The sequence below is a fragment of the Pieris rapae genome, chromosome 18 (assembly GCF_905147795.1).
Source record: "Pieris rapae chromosome 18, ilPieRapa1.1, whole genome shotgun sequence".
NCBI classification, from domain to species: domain Eukaryota; kingdom Metazoa; phylum Arthropoda; class Insecta; order Lepidoptera; family Pieridae; genus Pieris; species Pieris rapae.
In genome coordinates, this window is record NC_059526.1 from 8301725 (window position 1) to 8322053 (window position 20329).

Here is a 20329-nt window from a genome sequence, read left to right on the forward strand (position 1 = left end):
CCTTATACTAAAGCACATACATGACTCTTAAAATGCCGGCAACGCACTCGCGAGCCCTATTGCATTGAGTGTAAGAAAGCATAAATTACTCACCTCTAGCGTTTGTGGCCGCATCAGCAATTTTCTGGAATGCATCAAGGAATGCAGCAACTGCTACTAGGGCTGACCTGAAAAACGTTTATAATTAAAACACACAAGATCTCAGCTATGTTTGAAATCGAATTAAATCAACGTTTTTCTGGTTAAGTTCAGATGCACTCGTACTCCTTCGTAAATCATTTTATTTTAATTTAACTAAAGGCATTATGAAATTTAATCTAAAACATGATGATTGCCAAAGCGAATTTGATATTTCACATGAGCTCGGGTCATTTATGTAACTAAGAGTACAGTATCCCTATAATACGGCGGAATAGTTCCGCGGTATAAGAGACGAGTTGTAGGTGTATTCTCAACGGGTTATGCACAAAGATTAACGTTTAACTTCTCTCGATAAAGGGAATTTAAATCGAATATTAAGAAAACACAGTTACGAATGAAATATGTGCGTACAAATCATGATAAATGTACAGAAATATAATATAGTGCAATTCCCGCGTCATATGAATACTCGTTTTATATGAGGGAAAATGCGTTAAAGAGTTTTTTTATAGAATAGGGGGCAAACGGGCAGGAGGCTCACCTGATGTTAAATGATACCGCCGCTCATGGACACTCTCAATGCCAGAGGGCTCGTGAGTGCGTTGCCGGCCTTTTAAGAATTGGTACGCTCTTTTCTAAGTTGTGTTATAAGGGCGTTTACTGTACTTATTAAATGTATCCGATAGTCTACTAGTCATATTGAATTGTCTCATATATACAATAACAATAATGATCGAATAGCGGAACTTAGACTGCATCCGTTTCTTTATTTAATTTCATAAATCAGCCTTCTGACACACGACATTGGTTAGATGCGAACACAGAAAGCCCATTGGTGCACCGACGGGGATTGAACCGACTGCTGTATTTTAAAACAATTTTAATAGAAACTACGATAAAAATAGCACCTCAACGTAATCATTTTCATCTTAGAACTTATTAAGTAAATATATAAAAATAACACTTACTTCAATGCGGAATGTAATTTCGTAGCTTTCGATATGAATTCCTCCCACATAGGTGCGCTGTTCTGTAAAAGAGAAAAATAAGATTATTAACTGTAAGCCTGGTTAGCCTTACATCGTATTTCAAGTTATTATACAAGTATTCCTTGGGATTTGAGACTGCCTGTTTGCGATAAGGCCACCCTAATTTATATTATATATTATTTAATAACAGATATTTAAAAAAACGATGCAACCTGAGGCCGTCGATTACAGGGCAACGCCATACATACAATCGAAATCTATTTTTAAATCCAATACACTGTAAAATGGTACAATGTAAATAACAGGCGGACGGCGTCAATTTGTCTACGCATCCGACTGCGACACGACCGCAGCGGAAGCGGGGCTATTTGTAAACCTCAAGAACGCCAAAACTGTTGAGGAATGTGATATAATTAAAGTTTTTCTTAACAATTCTTGTTAATCAAAGTCTATTGCAAGGCATGAAAAAGTTTGTTACATTATTTAGTTGTTAAAACACGTTTTACTGCTTTGGCGGGGAGACTGCAGTCTTCACAGCGGAACGGCCTTACCATCCTATAGCTTCGTTGTGAATAAAATTCAAATTCTGAATTCAGTTCAGTCAACAAGCAGGCATGGTGTAGAGACGATAGATAAATTTCATTAAGTTTGAACCTGTAGTTGTATTTCTAGTTTGTCACTCTCACTGACTGACCGATCATCAAATATCTAGTTGAGATCCCACTATCGTGGACCCCCATTATCATTTCATGGACCCCCAAATTTTTTTTCGCTGACGTAGACCCCTTGCAGGTTGTCATAGACCCCTAGTGGTCAATCTAGACCACTTTGGGAATCACTAGGTTAGCTAATTACGTACTAACTAGATACAGAAGGATATTTGGACTGAATAAATTAACCGACATGGTATTATATCGATCTAACAACTTTTTATGTGCGTTGTGAGACGGTTGGTTTACAAGTTAGGACTCCCAAAATACCAAATTCGCGTTCTGTAAGATTCAATTCCATCAAACACATTTCTAACATTCTTTAGGCAAAATATAAATCATACATTATAAGGTCCCGTTATACGACCTGTACCTACTGATCTAATGTATGGGAATAACTACTGACCTCTTGTATTGTAGAACAGTGGCAATTAGGTGATTGCGCTAAAAGGCTTTATAGCTGTTTAAAGTAACAATGTGAATTAGTTGAATTTTAAACAAATTCAAACGTTTCAAAATTAGATGCATTTTAAGCAAATCAATAAAAAAATATTCATTTACTAAATAAAGTTTTCTTAACTTGAAAATACTACATATCAAATTAAGATTAAAAATTGTTATTTTCAAAATATTGAAAGCTTCAAATTAAAAGCAACTAGTCAAGATGGCGACACTTATCCTTGTGGCTGTCCAAGCTTGTAGACATGTGATTAAACGTCAAGTGTGTCTGTTAATTATCATTTTTAAATTATACAAATACACATATATATAGATCTGCAAGAGACTTTAAGTTACGAAAATAAACTTAAACATAGTATCAGGACAGACATGCGAATGCTTCGTTTAGTTTCACGTGACTGACATAATTGTAAATAGTGTATTAATATACAGCAATTATTTAAAAGTTATTTCACTACATAACGCCTTTTAGTTTATTTCTATATACAGATTACATAAGAAATCATTAGGTTTAGATTTTATTCCAGTTAATTTAGTCATAGCTAATTAGATATGCTTACGGTACATTTCAATGTCGACAGTTCGTGTAACTTTTGCATATCAAATTACTATTAAATAAATCTGTATTTGAACATTTTATTGCTGTATTGTCACTATGACAGCTGTCCAATAAAGAATTATAATGACAATTGACATACTAATTTAACGACATTTGCAGCTTAAATTAAGATAAAATAGGGCAAATCCCAGCGTGATCATTAGCCCTCATAAACCATAACGGTCGTTACAGTAACAAGGTAGTTTGGTGACCGTCAGAAAATGCGCCTGCCATTTCCCTAATGCCGCCGTTCGGTTCATTGACCTGTCATTTTTACAACCTACGGATACGATATATAGTGCATACTATTTGGACAAGCATCCCTCTGTACTGGGTAGGCTTAGAGCCAAAATCGACAAAATATTTCACAGTAGGCTGATAGCATACTTATCTATAATAAAAAAATACATTCTATCTAAAGTTAATTCATGGCATAGTTTTATTATTAATATAGTAACAGTTCAATAAAAATTCTGCTTCCTTTATTTACTGGCAGCACGATTCCCTGGTAGAATGTTACAGCGACCTCAGAGCCTCTAACGGCCTTGTAGGAACTACCAATTTGGTATTAATAGGTATTCAAACTCAAACTTCCTTTATTTATATAGGTAAACAAGTACACTTAAAAACATCAACAGAAACGATGTTAAATATATTCTAAATTTACATTTACTATCAGTTCGCAAGTCAAGGGCGTAGAGCGGGAAGAAACTCTTTTTATGAATTTTGATGCATCCAAACTGTTTGCAGTGGAGCAAATCAATCCCGAGGATTAGTATCATTAAATATTCCTCAAATTTTGTTGAAAAAGGTTTATTGATTAATTTACATTTAACTAAATGCTTTGTATTATATTGCTCACCCAGCCGATAATCTAAAGTAGGTGTAGTAACAAAATAAATACACAAATGCATTTCTACTTAACGTAACCATCTATACAAAATAATATTACATTAGAGTTAATGCTTCTCAAACAGTTTTGTAGTCGTTCACAGACGTTGTCTGTGACGATGACTGCATGATATTTCAAGCGATCAGGATGTTAAACAAAGAATGAAAGTACCGACTGTAGCGCCATCTGCCGGGCTGATTTGTGAATATAAACCATGCAGGATCGCGTACAAAGGCCCAGCCGTTTAAGAGGAGTTCAGTGACATACACACGTACAGTAGAATTATGTAAGCTATCCTATCTTGTATGTCAGACCAAACTACACATGGCAATCAAATTTGATTGAAATGGGTTAAGTAGTTAAGGAGTCCATAGCGGACAAACAACGTGACGCGTAATTTATATTAAGATAATTAATTTCGCACTGAAGTTAATGCTTTGCTAGTTCAAGGTAAATTGATTTTTAAACAGTTTAGCAACCTTGAATCTTGCTAAAGAGAACTATAATAACGATGGTTAATTAAAAAATACTTCCTAGGTCTGAAAATAAATCGACACGATAATTACTGCTAAATAAATTCTATCTTAAATAAAAACACTTTTTTACCGTATTGAAGTTATGTATTCGTCGTATGTAGTCTCTCTTTCCAGCACTTTTAAATCCATTACTAATAATAGTTGAACATCTCAATTTAACATCTGTTTTGTTGACGTTCATAATTATTATACTTGGTTACTATTACCTAATTAATAAAGTAACCTAGTTAATAAAGCTAAGAAACCATCTTTGGGCATGTTTCTAGCAATTGAAATACAAGTACAAGTCGTGTCGTATGTCGTATGTCGTAAAGTGTAAATTGTACGCAGATATCACGGTCGAACGAGCTAAAGGCTTGCCCAAGTCAGGACAACAGTGCACGACCCTTTATAAGGCTTCACTGGTGCCTGAAGCATTTGGTATGTTGAAGACATCGCAGCATATGCTCTATATGCGTATATATATATATACATATATATTTATGTATAATAAGGTCACCAACTATACTCATACACAGCGACCCCGAAGCCTCTGTAACGCGGCTTTGTAGGAACTTGTCGAGGTGTTTTTAGTAGGTATTGTTCACCCAGTCTCTGAATAGCAGAGATTTTGGTGTGGGGTGCGCAAATGCATTACCACCTCGAATATCAAAAAAAAAAACTCATTTACTGAGCTTTGTAATTTTTTTTCATTGACCGTACTCTTTTCAAATCCTATACCTACTCTGAAAGTGCTCATTTGTATTATTTTAAAGAATATTTAAGAAATTCTAAGAGTACATTTATATTTAATTGAAGAAAATTTTAAGAAATGTAACGATGACAAAATAAACCTTGACAAATGAGAACCTTGACAAAATTTTAGAGTAGAACATATCCCACATGAAAATTAAAATGTTTTAATAGAAATTTCGTTATGTTCTCAGTGCACTAATGCTGCTGTTAAAAGGGTATTTTCACTAGGGAATGATTATTATTGATGCAGTAAGAAGTCGCAACTTTCTGTGCGGTCTTAACTACATTATTAGACGAACATCCTCATTTAGAAAAAAAATCCACTTCGAAGAAAAATATGTTTTTAAAAGATTATAAAGTTTTTATGGATTTTCTTTCACTTATGAAAAACTTGCAGTCTTTTTGAACCAAAAATAGTTGGTCACCTTAAGTGGGGCTTTCAAAGGTTTGATTCCTGACTAAACAACTTTCAGATCGGTAGACTCAGGCTAATTGTAGCCTTTAATAAAATAAAACCAGCCAGCCTTACAATAATTAAACAGACATATGTAGTGATGATTGATGCAGTTTCTCAGTTCCACAGAATAAATCTTATTTACGTTCTTCATAAACACGCTTTGATGTATTTTATAGTAAACGCAATATCAGGAACTAAATCTTCGTAGTATCAATCATTGCTTGACCCATTTTATTTGTTTGATAATTTAAGAGCGGCGTTGGCCTAGCGGCTTGAGCAATCCTCTCAACCACGAGAATAGAGTTCGAATCACGGCTGTGCAATGGATTTTCCTTGTAAAAGCTTAATTAACACGGACATAGGTACAGTGAAGAAAAACGCGTCAGGCACATAAAGCTAGGACTGAAGTTAATGCGTTGCTAGTTCATGGTAAATTGATTTTTAAACAGTTTAGCAACCTTGAATCTTGCTAAAGAGAACTATAATAACGATGGTTAATTAAAAAACACTTCCTAGGCACCTGCTTGCCTATTAGAAATGATCACGGTACCATATAAGTAATCTGAAGCGCAAATCGTTAGTTTTAGCGCCACTGTTTTTTGTTTAACACAGAATTAACAAGAGTTGCAACGTCCAATATTTGTTATAAAAAAGGATAAAATTAGTTGAAATGGCGCTACAACCTTTTTAGGTCTGGGCCTCAGATTACATGATCATTTGTTAATCTAATAGGCAAGTAGGTGATCAGCCTCCTATGCCTGACGCACGTCGTTTATTACGATGTTTTCCTTTACTATTCTAGCGAACGATTCTCATTTATCGATAAAACCGAACCAAAATTATTCAGTTTATTTCAGCAGCTATTTAGCTTTCGAAACCTAGAGTTAATAATGTAATGTAAATTTAATTAAAAAAAACTATAATTAGCACATATAACCGTAGTGTTCGATGTAAATTTGTATTTCGATTTTCTTTTCTTCAGCGGGTATTCGCAATCAGCTCTAAGGATATGAACGAATCTATGGTGCTGTCATATGCATCCATTCTTCCGATTGGAAGCATCTACTCATCTGCTGCCTACTGCCTGTCTTCTAGCTCTAGAATATGTGGTGTAATTTGATAACAATTGCATCGCATTTAATTACTAAAATTTACAATCAGGCACTCTTGTAAAAGCTAATTTGAACCGTACTTATCACAAAATCCTTAACCCATGTGAAACCCCATCTAAAAAACATCAGAAACCGGCGGTATCACTCCACACCTCAACCGTAATTCAAAAACAAAACAGGGCCAATCTAAAATAGATCGGAAGGACTGGTCTATTGAGACATCACGATCGTTGAGCGGATATTATCTTTGAATTATATTAACGATATGAATTCATAATCTGCACATTAAGGGCCGGGAGCAGACCGTTCCTTTTGGAAACCAAAAATCATTTTGAGTCGCAGTGCCAACGAAGTAATAGACTTCGAGATGAACCAAAAGAAACTGTATATATATACCTACTTACTTTCGAGTGCTTTATAGATTTAGTTTTTAAATACTTCGTTTCAGATTATTAGATACAGTTACATTCATAATATAATCAATATAAAGATTTACTTTACAACGAATATATGTATATCTAATATTTTTTTTTAATTCGTAACATCAGTCACGTAGTTTGTCCTAAATTTAAAAATACCTTCAAGTACTGAAAAATTCTTGATTTAGGTAATAAAAGATTTATATTATAAATCGAATCGAATATTTTAAATCGTTAAAAAAATAGATAAATTAAACATGCAAAACTTTTTCCTATAATATTAGAGGTGAGATTTATGTGTAGAACTTCCCTATACACAACATTTGACGTAGTTTTGTTTTGTGGCAACAAAATAATTTCCTGTCCTATAGTTCCGACTCGGGATAAGCCAACATATAGCCCACGGGTAAAACATTCTTTTTGTATACGTATTAAATGTTGTTCTCTATTATATTTTGTTACATACTTAATAGAGAACAAAATTTTTTTGTTCTACCATCAATGATTTCCACAGCGCAAGCGATGACAATTTTTTTTGTGAAAAAAAACCTTAGGTTATATTATTGAATTTTTATTCAATAATATAACCCTAAGTCAATAATATAATCTATGTCAGTCAGTGCAGATAAAGCTTTTTACTGGTGGAAGAAATCGAAATCGGTTCAATAGGTACTTTTTGTGTGAAATCATTATATCCATACAAAAACACAAATGTATCCGCTTTATAATATTAGGATAGATAAACAGTATTTTGTGTCACACAAAAAACTAAATAATTACCTAAACATAACCGTTTATCTCGACACTACCACCAAGATATAAATATCAATTGCTCCAAAAAGGTCAAATTAATTCCCAGCATCAATATCAAGTAATTGTGTGTACGCAATATATTTCGACTCCGATTGACGTCTCGTTTATTGACATACAAATTGCTACCAAGGGCAAATCCTTGAGGGTCTGCGCGTAAAAACGGCGGAAGCGAATTTTCTGACGATATTCTAATAATTTATAAACAAATCATAATTATAACCGCACCACCTGCCCACTGAAGTATCTCCGAACCAATTCGACTTACTAATTATAATACGTACTAATTCTTAAAAGGCCAGCAACGCATTTGCAAGCCTTCTGGCAATGTGACTGTCCATGGGCGGCGGTATCACTTAACTTAACGAACTTTCTGTCTATGTTTCGGCATGTAACATTCGCTCGAACGTTGAAGGGGAACATCGTGAGGAAACTAGCTAGAACTGATCTTTAAAAACCCCGCTATCGCTCTGATCAAAACCTTACCTTTCGGGCATTTACCGAATAGTATACTTTATGCGAACAAGAAAGAGTATATTTTCGTTCACATCGAAATTACTAAGTCCCTAGCAACAGTACCTCGTAACTTAGTTTCAGAGAAAAGCCCTCCAAAAGATTCGAGGAATTATTGATACGAAATACAATTTATTTGTGTTTATTTAAGTCTCACTGAAATATAAAAGCTTTCAGCATATTCAATCTTCTAGAAGTTTTGTTTTGTATAGAAAAGTTTTGTATACACAGCAGGCTAACCTGACGTTAAAAGATACACTATTGACAACCTAAATTCCAGAGGACTTGCGAGTGCGTTGCCAGCCCATTAATAATTGGTTTCTTTTTATTTATTAATTATGCTGTTCTTGTACCTTACGCTCTGCAGGTGTTTCTTTTTTATTGTTCCATATTAGGCCTAATAACTTATGTAACCTACTTTTTTTGTTTTTTTATCCGTATGATTTTATATATTATGGTTACGAGTGTACATAAACAGAAATAAAAGATAAGTTCTTTTCTTGGACCTAATACATAAAATGGACCCTAAGTCGAATTGGTAGACAGTATACCATAATTTATTGTATTTTATAATATGTACCACGGCGGGTGAAATGTAAACGTTCCCCAGGGAATCTAGCGATAATGCCCCGTGAAGAATCGTCCAGAGACATGTGTCAGCGATGGCCGTGACAGATTATGATTTCCTCCAGATTGCCCTATCTTGAGATTACCATGTTTGTATAAAGGATTGGAATGTTTAAGTAAAAATATATTGGTCAATGAAGGTATGGTGATATGATAACAGTTAAAAGTATGTCAAATGTCAAAATAAGAGGAGTTAAGTAATAAGTGAAATTAATAGTCTCTTTTGCGAAATTTGGGACAAAAACATTAGATTATAACCAGGACGGTAACTTTATGACGATGCTTCTCTAAAACATTTTTTTAGATACATGCAGTTTTTTTATCAAATACTAATCATTCTCATGTATGATTATATTTGACTATTATAATCGTTAGAAATCGTTAAAAAATTTCGTTCCACATCTAGGCTTTAGACCCACCTACGCTACCCACGTAAGGATTTTTGAACCAATTCGCTTAGCATCCATCAAGATGTGCGCTAATTCTAAAAAAGACTTGGAACGCACTCACGAGCCCGCTAACATTGAGTATCTATGGCGGTATCACTTTATAACAAATAAGTCTCATGCCGGTATGCCCCCTGTACTATAAAAACAAAATGAATTTATTATTACTAGGTTTTATTTATTACTCGTGTTTATATGAATTACATTTTTTTTTAAATTTGTATAATCCTCCTCAGCCTCAGATTTCTGTATCGATTTCGTGATCTTCTGGGCAGTGCGAGTTAATTTTTTTTATAGAACAGGGGGCAAACGGGCAGGAGGCTGACCGGATGTTAAGTGATACCGCCGCCCATGGACACTCTGAATGCCAGAGGGCTCGGGAGTGCGTTGCCGGCCTTTTAAGAATTGGTACGCTCTTTTCTTGAAGGACCCTAAGTCGAATTGATTCGGAAATACTTCAGTGGGCAGCTGGTGGTGGAACGGCGGACATCCTGGTGATACGGGTGGAATTTCGTATTCTGCCTCGACGTCCAATAAATATACAGCAAAAAGGCTGTTACCAGCAGTGTTAATTTTAATTTAAATTTGAAAACTAGTGCTACCCACATACCCAAAAACACCCATAGCCTTCGTCATTACGCCTGCGTCACACCTACCCACGGAATCTCATTTGGGTCCAATTCTATTTGCCCATACCCAATGCATCCAGGTCAATGATTTATAAATTGAATTTTTCAAGCACCCTCAATATGGCGTCTATTTTAGTCGCCCCTTGACTTTGATTGCGTTGTGATTGGCTCTTGTGTTCATTAGTTTTTTGAAGGGACATTTTTAATTACCAAGATGTTTGGAAACTCTCTATTTTTTATTTATAATTTACATTCAGATAACGTGTATTAAGGCGCCTCCTTATCGCGCTTTATAGCTTTATCGCTAAGAAGATATCTCTTCCAGGCAAACCTAGTAAGAATAAGAAAAAATATAAGGGTAAAGTGTTAAAAGTGTATAAGGGAGCGTTCAAGTATTACGTCACGCAATTTTTGGAGATTATTGAGAATAATTACCCCTAACCACTTTCATGCACCGGATGCAGTAATTTAAATAAAATATTAATATACTAACCTAACCAAACAATAAATAATATTATCAAATTCGGGCAAAGGATTTCTAGAATTATTGCCGCGGTGGCGTTAATAATTAAGTACCAAAAAACCCTATAATACACTAAGTAAATAATACAAGTAAATTGATTTTTACATGCCTTTGTCAAAAAATCAAGCAACCAATACACAAATATAACCTAAATAATTTTCTGTATCCTAAAACAGTCAATGACTGATACCCCAAACAATTCGGATCACATACCGTCATCCCACTTGACACGGCATAAATAACCGAATTAATTCAATGATGTGCCAAATAATCATCGCCTAGAATGAAGAAACCATTAATCATTGTTGATAGAAACTTTACGACTTTGCACCAAACTGTAAAAGTCAGACGTGAAAAGGGTAAACAGTGAAACTCGCGAACGATGATACTCTAAAAATATAATATATAAAAATAATATAAAATCAGGATTCCTATTGGTAATATTAATACCATTACATTCAGAGGAGTGGTTTGGATTGTTGCAGAGTTTCATCATCGACCACGTTGGCTGGGGCACCTTGAGCGTACATTAACACATGTTAAAATCGGACTGTAAATGAGGCTAAACTGGCCGGCCTGAACCGGAGCTGATAGGCAGGCTGGCTGGTGGCACAGGACATGGAGCGCTGGAAGATTCTCATTTTGGGTCGCAGTGCTAGCGGAGTGAGTGAGTAAATCGATCTGGTTCTACCCTGTCCGGACTACAACCCTGTTGTTTGCCGATGAGTAAGGATATCTACCGATTCAAATTTAATGACGTGGAATAACTGATACCCGTATCTTATATTCCATAATAAACATATTTTATTTTTATTTTTCCAAATTGCACAAAAAAAATGTTGAAAAACAATATTTATTTTTCCTTAATAAACTAAGGTTAATTTATATACAGTTTATTAGTCCAAATTTCTTGTCCATAAAAAAGTCCAAAAATCAATGTCATGCAAATCGAAATCATTAGATATGACAGTAACAATAAATCTAATTGATTGAGACCTTCCTATATTTCCAATTCTCCCATCTGATCAACAAACAGCGATGTCACATTTAAACCACGTACCAGGATCTAAAGCAGTTTTCAAAATAACGGGGAGATTCAAGAGGAAGATTTATATTAACCTCTAAATAGAAGAAAACTACTACAATTTCCTATTACCACGCGACCGGACTTACGCAACTATCTTTTTTAATGATAACGAACCTACGGGACGCCAAAAAAGCGCAGTCATAGCAGTCCATCCGCAGCCATTTTTAGTGGATGCGTTGCCGGCCTTTGACGGAGGAGTATACTTTTCGAGCAATTGAAGGTCGTTACCCACAGAGAACACCCACACCGGCAGTTGAGTCGATAACTCGCTAGATCGTAGACTTTCAGCCATCAGAGTGATACTTAATTTTTTCGGATCTACGATATTCTATCGCATTGATACAGCATCTGCAGAACTCCATTAAATGACCCACAGGGTTAGAATTAACGGTTTTTATAGCTACGTAATTGCATTTAATCATAATCTAACTGTACACATTGATTGGTTGATCTACGCGTCATAACAGTAAAATACTTAGCGGAAGTTTATTTTAGTAGTATATGTATACGCCAACATTATTGATTGCTATACGGTACTACATAATATTTAAACAAATTGCACAAATCCTTATAAAATTAATAATGTTTCCAATACTAGAACAATTTCACTGTAACATAACAAACTATTCGTAGGGCTTTTACACACCTTTATCTCATTGAATGTAATTATTTCCCGTACAAATAAATATTCGTCTAACAAATCCGTTATCCAACCAAATAAAATCAATTGCATTATTACCGCTACCAAGCAACGCACGCCCGCGCCGACCAAACTTTCTTGAGCAATTAGTATAATTGACGCCCATCAGAAAACACACCTACGTGATTCATTTATTCACAAAACAAACTTATAATTCTTACTTTAATCTCCTAATAAGATTAATATAATAATATAAAACCCTTATGTCGTTTATATAGACCGATAAATTCCAATGAAAATAAAGCTAAAGGTGTCTTAAAGTCGTCGAATCTGTCTGTTTGGGGCCTACCCCCCTAATATTTACATTTCTTTAGATATAAAAGACAAATAACGCAGCTCATGACCACCGTCTAAATCAAATCAGGGTAAAAAATCCGTGGAATCTTTACTTTGCACTTCGCTTACAACAGTGAACTAGTTGCGAACTATCGAACTGTGGTATCGACTATCGGTGGATGTTTTCCCTGAGAGATACGACCTTCAACTATTTCGAACCTACTGCTCCCTTAAAGGCCGGCAACGGACCCACTAAAAATGGGCTGCGATGACTGCCCTTTTTGGGCGTCTCGCAGGCTCGTTTGTCATGTCTCATATTATAAAAAAGACTTCCAATATAAAAGCAAACAAAGTCTATATAGTGTCTACAGACGTACCTACCCTTCCCCTTCAATTATTTAAACAATTATGGTGCATACACAGATACTCTTTTTGTAAACCTAAAATTTCGAACTAATCGCAAAATATGACAAGACTAAATTATAATCCTAAAAAAATACGTTTAAAAACAAAAGAACATATGTAAACGTCAGAAATACACAATTACAAATGGATAATCCATTACAATATCACAAAACAAAATTGTTTTATCTTAGAAAGTATATTTTACTCGCAATAGATACTCCATTAACATGAATTTCGTGTGCGGAATCGGAATTGCATCAAATCCGACACAATAACCTTAGAAAGTGTTGTAGAGACCAGGATGTTTTATTCCAATTGGAAGCGCGTGTCGGAATTACTGAATTTCGATGAATAAGCGTTACTTGCGTAAATCTAATATAATGTTGAAGTTTTTTTTATTACAATACTAGCGACCCGCCCCGGCTTCGCACGGGTGCAATGCTGATACTAAATACTAATTAATTAATTTAATTATTAATTAATTAATTAATTAATAATTTTTATCTACCCTCTATGATCAGGCCCTATTTTTAATTTGTTAGTTAAGCAGTTACACTTTAAATCTGAAGTTTATACATAGAGAAAAATCACAGAAAAATGGAAAAGTTTTCATTCCAGAAAACCAAACAGTCTATGGGGTAGCATAGCAACATGTTCCATATGTAGTAAAAAGGTAGGCTTATATGGAGAGACGAAGTTTGCGGGGGCAGCTATTTATAATAAAATTCTGCATATAGTTGAAGTACATCGTGTACCTATTAATATTTCCATCAAAAGTTAACTGGGCGTGGGCTGATCTATTGTAATATTCTGCCCTGTATGTAACTAGTATCTAACCTTTCTCTCAAACTATTGTACAAACTAAAATTGGGTAACAAACAATTTAGTTTCACATTAGTTAATAAAACGGTGAAATATTTTACTTATTTATTGAAATATGTTTACATGGGTATTTGTAGTGAAACTTCTTTGGGCGCATGAAGGTTAATTTTTTTTTGGGAACGTCACGAAGATGTGCAGCGTTTTTGTCGAAGAAAAGGGAGAGAGCGCTTGAGTCTGATGGAGAGAGAGTGAGAAAGGGAGATTAAGAATAATTGATAATGGCGTTTTATCAAATTGATAATCATGAACAAATATACACCAATTGACCTTCAAAATGGCGTTCCAATTCTAAAAAAGCTAGGGAACCATCTGACATTGGGTGTCCATAGGAGTCACTAAACATCAGGTTTACCCCTGTTATACAAATAAAAAAACAAGAACTCTTTTTATTTTATTACTTAAGTAGATTATGGAGTAATGGATGCAGCTCCTATTAAACGTTGTATAAAACAAAACGGCGATTTAAAAAGTGGCGGCGAGTTTATCGCCAGTTCTTCTTTTCCGTTCTACGCCCTTGATTTGAGAACTGGCAGTAAATTTAAAATTGGACGCATTTAATGTATATTTCTGTTTTTTGAAGTTCATAGGTGTATATTTTGTAACATATGAATAAAAAAAATGAACCTGTTCAGCAAATAGATTAAATAAAAAGATCTCTTTAGAACCTTATTTTGTTTAGGCATTTATTTGTAAAATTAGATATTTGTTGTTTCAAATTTGCAATATCAGTTTTATTTAGTTTTTTTTTAAATATATTTTTGTCTATTAATGTACTTACTTGTTTTATATCTATTGTTTATCTATGTAATCCTTTTGGCTTTCTGTATTGTCTTGTTTTAAAATTTGTATATTAACTGTAACTAATAATTAAATAAATAGCAAACTTTCATTACTCCAACAAACCTCTATTATATTCTAATATCAATAATCTGATTCGTCGGCAGATCGTGCCCCAATAATACCTCAGATGTCAGGCAAAGGTCGGTCATTTATCGGAAATCGTTACAATACCTATCAAACTTCTCATCCATCAACGATAACTTTCACTTTCTATATTATACTTATTATTTTGAATTGAATGTAATTCGTTTGCGCTACATCGGTGTCAGTTAAAGAAGCATCTCTTCCTAAAATGACTACTGTAGACTACTGTCCATATCCCTAGTTTCCGGTTGCCTGGAAAAGTTAGCTCGAAAGCGATAGGCCCTGGCGGCCTATAAAATATAAAAAAGTAAGTAATAAGTAATATAAGTGTAAATATATTTTAAAGTACGTATTAGTTTTTGGTAATGATTGTGTTTTTCAATGAAATTATTTAAGAAATCACCTTTATATGTATCTCAGCTATTTAGTCGATACGATTTCCAACCAAAAAAGTCTGCGTCAGCAGAAAGGTAGCCTTGGCTCGTACAAGGCGCATTTGGACTTTGCCCTCGAAACATTGTTACGTTTGATCAAATAAAATATATCAAAAAAAGTATATAATTTATCTTGAGCTTAGTATACTTCTATGTAAGATTATATTGATGACACAAATCTAATAGAAAGAATCATTATTACGTCAATGAACTAAAAGCCGAAAGACGAGACTTACTAATCATCAATTAACTAATTTTGTTTATATAACTAGCGCAATTAGATATAAGTTTTTCCTGTGAAATAAACTTGAAATAAATTATTATGATTATCAATATTATGCCTTGCAAAGAGCATATATTCTTATCAATTCTTAAAAGCCAGCAACGCAAAGTTAGTGCCCATGGACGATGGTATCACTTAACAACATGCTACATTTGCCCCATGTTACATAAAAATGTAACATGGGGTATACTTTTTTGTATTCATATTACGGCAAGACAAACATTATTTTGAAATAAGTGAAAGAAATTAATCATACAAAATTACATTACATACAAAAAAAATCTTAATAATAGGCGACATCGTGAATATTGCCAATTTCCCTTTTTCGAAAATGCATAAATTAAAGCTATAATTATAATTATTAGTGTAGGCGAAAAGAAGGCATAACGTTATAAATAAAATTAACTGGCCTTTCGTGGCACGTAGGTTCAACATACTCAAAGCATCATTTTTAACAATCATATTTTTGATTTGATTTATCTTACTTGGCAAATTTTTTGCTGTCTTTATTAATATTAATGTCGTAGTTTTTTAATAATAAAGTAAATTTTGCACGAGTTATGTAACATTAATTAAGCCAAATATGTATTTTATTTAATAATTAGGCAAAATAAATGTCAGCAATCATCACATACTTCGACCAAAATGAGCTCTTTAGTGTTTACCACACTCATAAATTGTATTTTCTCTTTTCCTATAATGTCCAATACGTCGCCTACATATTTATTCTTTATAGGTAACATAAGTATCACTTAAATACCCTTCAATAAGTCAAGTTAGTTTTTTGTTAGTCTAGAGTCGCAACCGGTAATTTTGTATAAGTTATAAACTGTATTTTTAATCGATAAATGTTTATTACAATTATTTGTGCCGTTTTCTTTAACAAGAGCTGTCTGGAAAACATCGATTAGTAGCAACAAGGCATGTTGCACTATCCTTTTATTTAAAGATGTTAATTTTATTTTTTAATCCTTGTCCAAAAAAGTGTAAATAAATAATAGATCATATTCATACACATAACTCAAGCGCCCTGTTGTGAACTCAGCCTCTTGTCTGGAGTACGCCCAATGATATTATCACACGTACAATTTACGGTAAAAAACAATATTGCCAATTATTATTCATTACAACACGTATTGGCCACTGACATACTTTCGATCATGACCTTGTCAAAACTCGATATCGATATCCATACTGGGCCCAACTTTTAAATCATTTTGTGTTTTATCGATAAATCAGCATTATCTTTACGTATACATCTCTTTACAAACAAAAAATATTTAAATGTGTTACTATGCGTAAAAACCATTTTCAAGGTAACAGAAATAATAATTGTTCAACATTAACCACAATAATACATTAGATAATAAAATATAAACAGTATTCTAAATAGACGATTACATTTAAAATGTTTGGGCTCTGTGTCAGTGTACCTTTAATGCTGGTAGCATTCCCTATTTGCGCCAAGTCATTAGCGAAGAAAGCATCTATTCTGGAGTAACAGGTACTATCTAAAACTAGACGCCAATAAAATCTTTGATAAGCGCATATGCGCTTTAAACACCCAGGAAAAGTGTATATAATTAGATACCAAAGGAAACAAACACAAAATTGCAGGAGACTTAAAGATTTTTTTTCAAAAACAACACTATCAGAATTATTTAAAAAAATGTACAGCGACAACTAGAATCTTCGGCTACAAAACCTCAAACCAAGAGTATATACAACTAATCAACCTCAGCCACTGAAAGATTCAAGCCAGTTAGACAAAAAATAAAATAATTTATTCCAATTACACCACCTAAAATGGCAGTTTTGAACGTTAAATAAAATATAAAGATAATTCTAGTTGTCCCTTCAAAAAGGTAGTATGTGTAGAGAAGAATGAGCAGGAAACTCCACACTTACTCTTTTAAAGAAGAATTTACAATATTAAATAACATGTCTTTGCGTGTTGTTAGATGGCATGATAGAGGACAAATCTTTGTTTTTAATTTTTATTCTTTATTACTCAATATGTCATATGGAACATGGTGTAGTGGTTGCAGCTCCTTACAAGCATTGTGTAAAAAAAAAAAACTTGGCGATTAAAAAGAGTGGCGGAGAGTTTATTGCCAGTTCTTCTCTTCCGTTCTACGCCCTTGATTTGAGAACTGGCAGTAAATGTAAAATTAAATTCATTTAATATTTCTTTTTTTGACGTTCATAAGTGTACATTGTTACCTACATGAATAAATAAATTTTGAATTTGAATTTGAATTAATTAAATAATTATATGTAAAGACAATGTACTCCTAGAATAAAATTACTATACAGGTCTATTATTGTATTGTAAGTATCCATGTTCCTCACATATTTACAAATATCGAAATCGTAGGTATAGATGATTTGGTAGGAGAAAGAGCACAACATCCTTCCTCTACATTTATATAGGATAGGACGTAAAAGAGGCTACGGAATGCCGAAAAAGGTCACCCCAGTGCATCCCATGTACACTCACCATTTAGTCTTGCCCGCTAATGGGGGAAAACCACTCTTTTTTAAACCATTGTATCTCCAACCGGGAGTCAATTCCACAGTTCTGTAATTCTCTACAGAAAATGTAATCACCATTGAAATCCCTTTAAACCGATTTCACAATTTTAGTTTAAACATGTCTTGAGAATAAACATTGAATGAGACTAGTCCACTTGGCAAAAAGCCAGTACTACGAGGACAAGTTTAAATTTACTCCAGTTACTACAAGACCACACATTGGCAACATTCTCACTCAATATATTGATAATAATTGATTCACTATAATACACTGATTCTACACACACTTCAAAGCTAAACGAAAAATGCCCACAAAATTGGGGGGTAGGGGAAGAACGGAGGCAGTAGCGGTCTAAAGTACAAATAACTCCAAAACAGTCTGGGAGTGGAAGGAAACGGGAAACCACCAAGATACATTTCCCAAGAGAATCAGCATAAAAGGTCTAAGAAAAGTAAAGACCCTCCAGATGATTAGATGCCGACCAAGACGTTCAGGCATGAGCTGTCGATCAAAAAGAGTGTCACGCGCTCTTTTGGAAAGATTCTTAAGAAAACATATTCTTTCATTGGACTTATTTCTTTTTTTTTCTAAAATATATATAAATATATGAAAATAAAAGAATGTCGAGTTAGTGACGGTATTTATAACTAGCTTAACCGATATGGCTAAAAATCTTAAAAAATTCAAACGTTTCTTTACACAGCAAAGTAAAAATCTAAAAAGCCCACGGCGAGTGTTAGGCACAGGAGGCTGATCACCTCCTCATCATGACAAATGATAATGAAACACGTACAGACATCTCTAGCCCAGGCCCAAAAAGGTAACACCACTGATTGAAATTGCGACCTACTACGGTAAACCTGAAATTAAAGGCGAAAATTTATTACAGTATTAATATATTAATTTGTTCTCTTAGGTCAAGTTCCATTGAACAGTATATTTGTTAACCGCGTCGAAACCGAGACGAATATGAACATTCAGGGACACGTGATTTATACTGTACGACACGAATCGTATCGTACGAGCGATGCTAATTCTCCACTATTCACGACAAAAGTATTTTTTTGTAACAGAAAGCAAACTGAGGCTCAACTCATGTTAAGTGATACTATGGCCACTCACATTGCCAGAAGGCTCGCAAATACGTTTTGTAAGAATTGGTACGTGGATTTCATGTCGAATATGATCTGAAATACTTCAGTCGTGAGTCGATTGCTGATTCCCGGCAAAAAACTGTCTTATATATATAGTTATATATATAGTTTTTAAATACATGATTTGCAATAAAAACTGTCTCCGGAGAGAAGATGCGAGTGCAGTATGAGACTTGTACATTGATAAACAATAATTGATAACAGGACACAAATGAGCATTTTACTTGTAACTATAATTATACTAAGTAAATAAGTGTTTAGAGGTACGTACACGTAAAATTATTTAATTTCTTATCTGCAATTGATATGTTAACATTATATTATACCTTATACGGAATTCTAAGTTATATTTTCATATTATCGGAGTCGTTGTTTGTAAATACTTAACCAAAAATACAGCGCACGCGCCTTATGTAAAACAATACAATTGTTAAAACAAGTGTTGCGTAACGATTGAGTATTGGGACAGGTGTTCAATTTAAAAAATATTCAAAAATGCCTCAACGCACAAATGCCTGACAGTGGGTGGTATTTTAAGCGAAGTTTTCTTCTTTTTCATGATTAAAACACATTTCCTTTTGCCATTGTGACATCAGCTACTGAGGCAACTTGTTTCAAACTGGAAAGTTACGATCACTATTGCAATTGGAGTACCACAGCTGTCCAATGATAGCTCCAGGCCAAGAATCTAAAACTACGGGAATATTATATCCTGCCTGTTTGCCTCTTTATAAAAAAATATTTTTTTCGAGATGATATAACATAATCTTTTTATATAACTAGATCAAAGCGCCGTCTGACTACCCCCCTTATTATATATACTATTAATCCTTTCATAACATTAATTACTTCAAAAAGATTTCATAATATCCCGACGTATGCAATGGAATGGAACTCCTTTCGACACAACCGGGTGTCCATGCATCCTGCTTATGAAGAATTGGTCATTGTAAAAAATTTAAAGAATTGTATCAGGTACAAGGTTAATAGAGAGTAGGATGACTTAGGTCCTGCTTCTAGAAGTTACTTAATATGTTGTACTCACGGTAATT

The 20329-nt window shown here is 34.0% G+C and overlaps 1 protein-coding gene across 5 annotated transcripts in view; it reads right to left on the reverse strand.

The window, feature by feature from the left end:
• LOC111000007 (protein MTSS 2) overlaps positions 1–20329 on the reverse strand; it is a 122815-nt gene that overhangs the window by 73268 nt on the left and 29218 nt on the right. For all 5 annotated transcript variants that reach the window (XM_045632229.1, XM_045632231.1, XM_045632230.1 and 2 more), the window contains exons 2-3: positions 1110–1171; positions 94–167 (exon numbers count right to left, since the gene is read on the reverse strand). In XM_045632229.1, coding sequence (XP_045488185.1) covers positions 94–167; positions 1110–1171 — 136 coding nt within the window. The remainder of the gene's footprint in view (positions 1–93; positions 168–1109; positions 1172–20329) is intronic.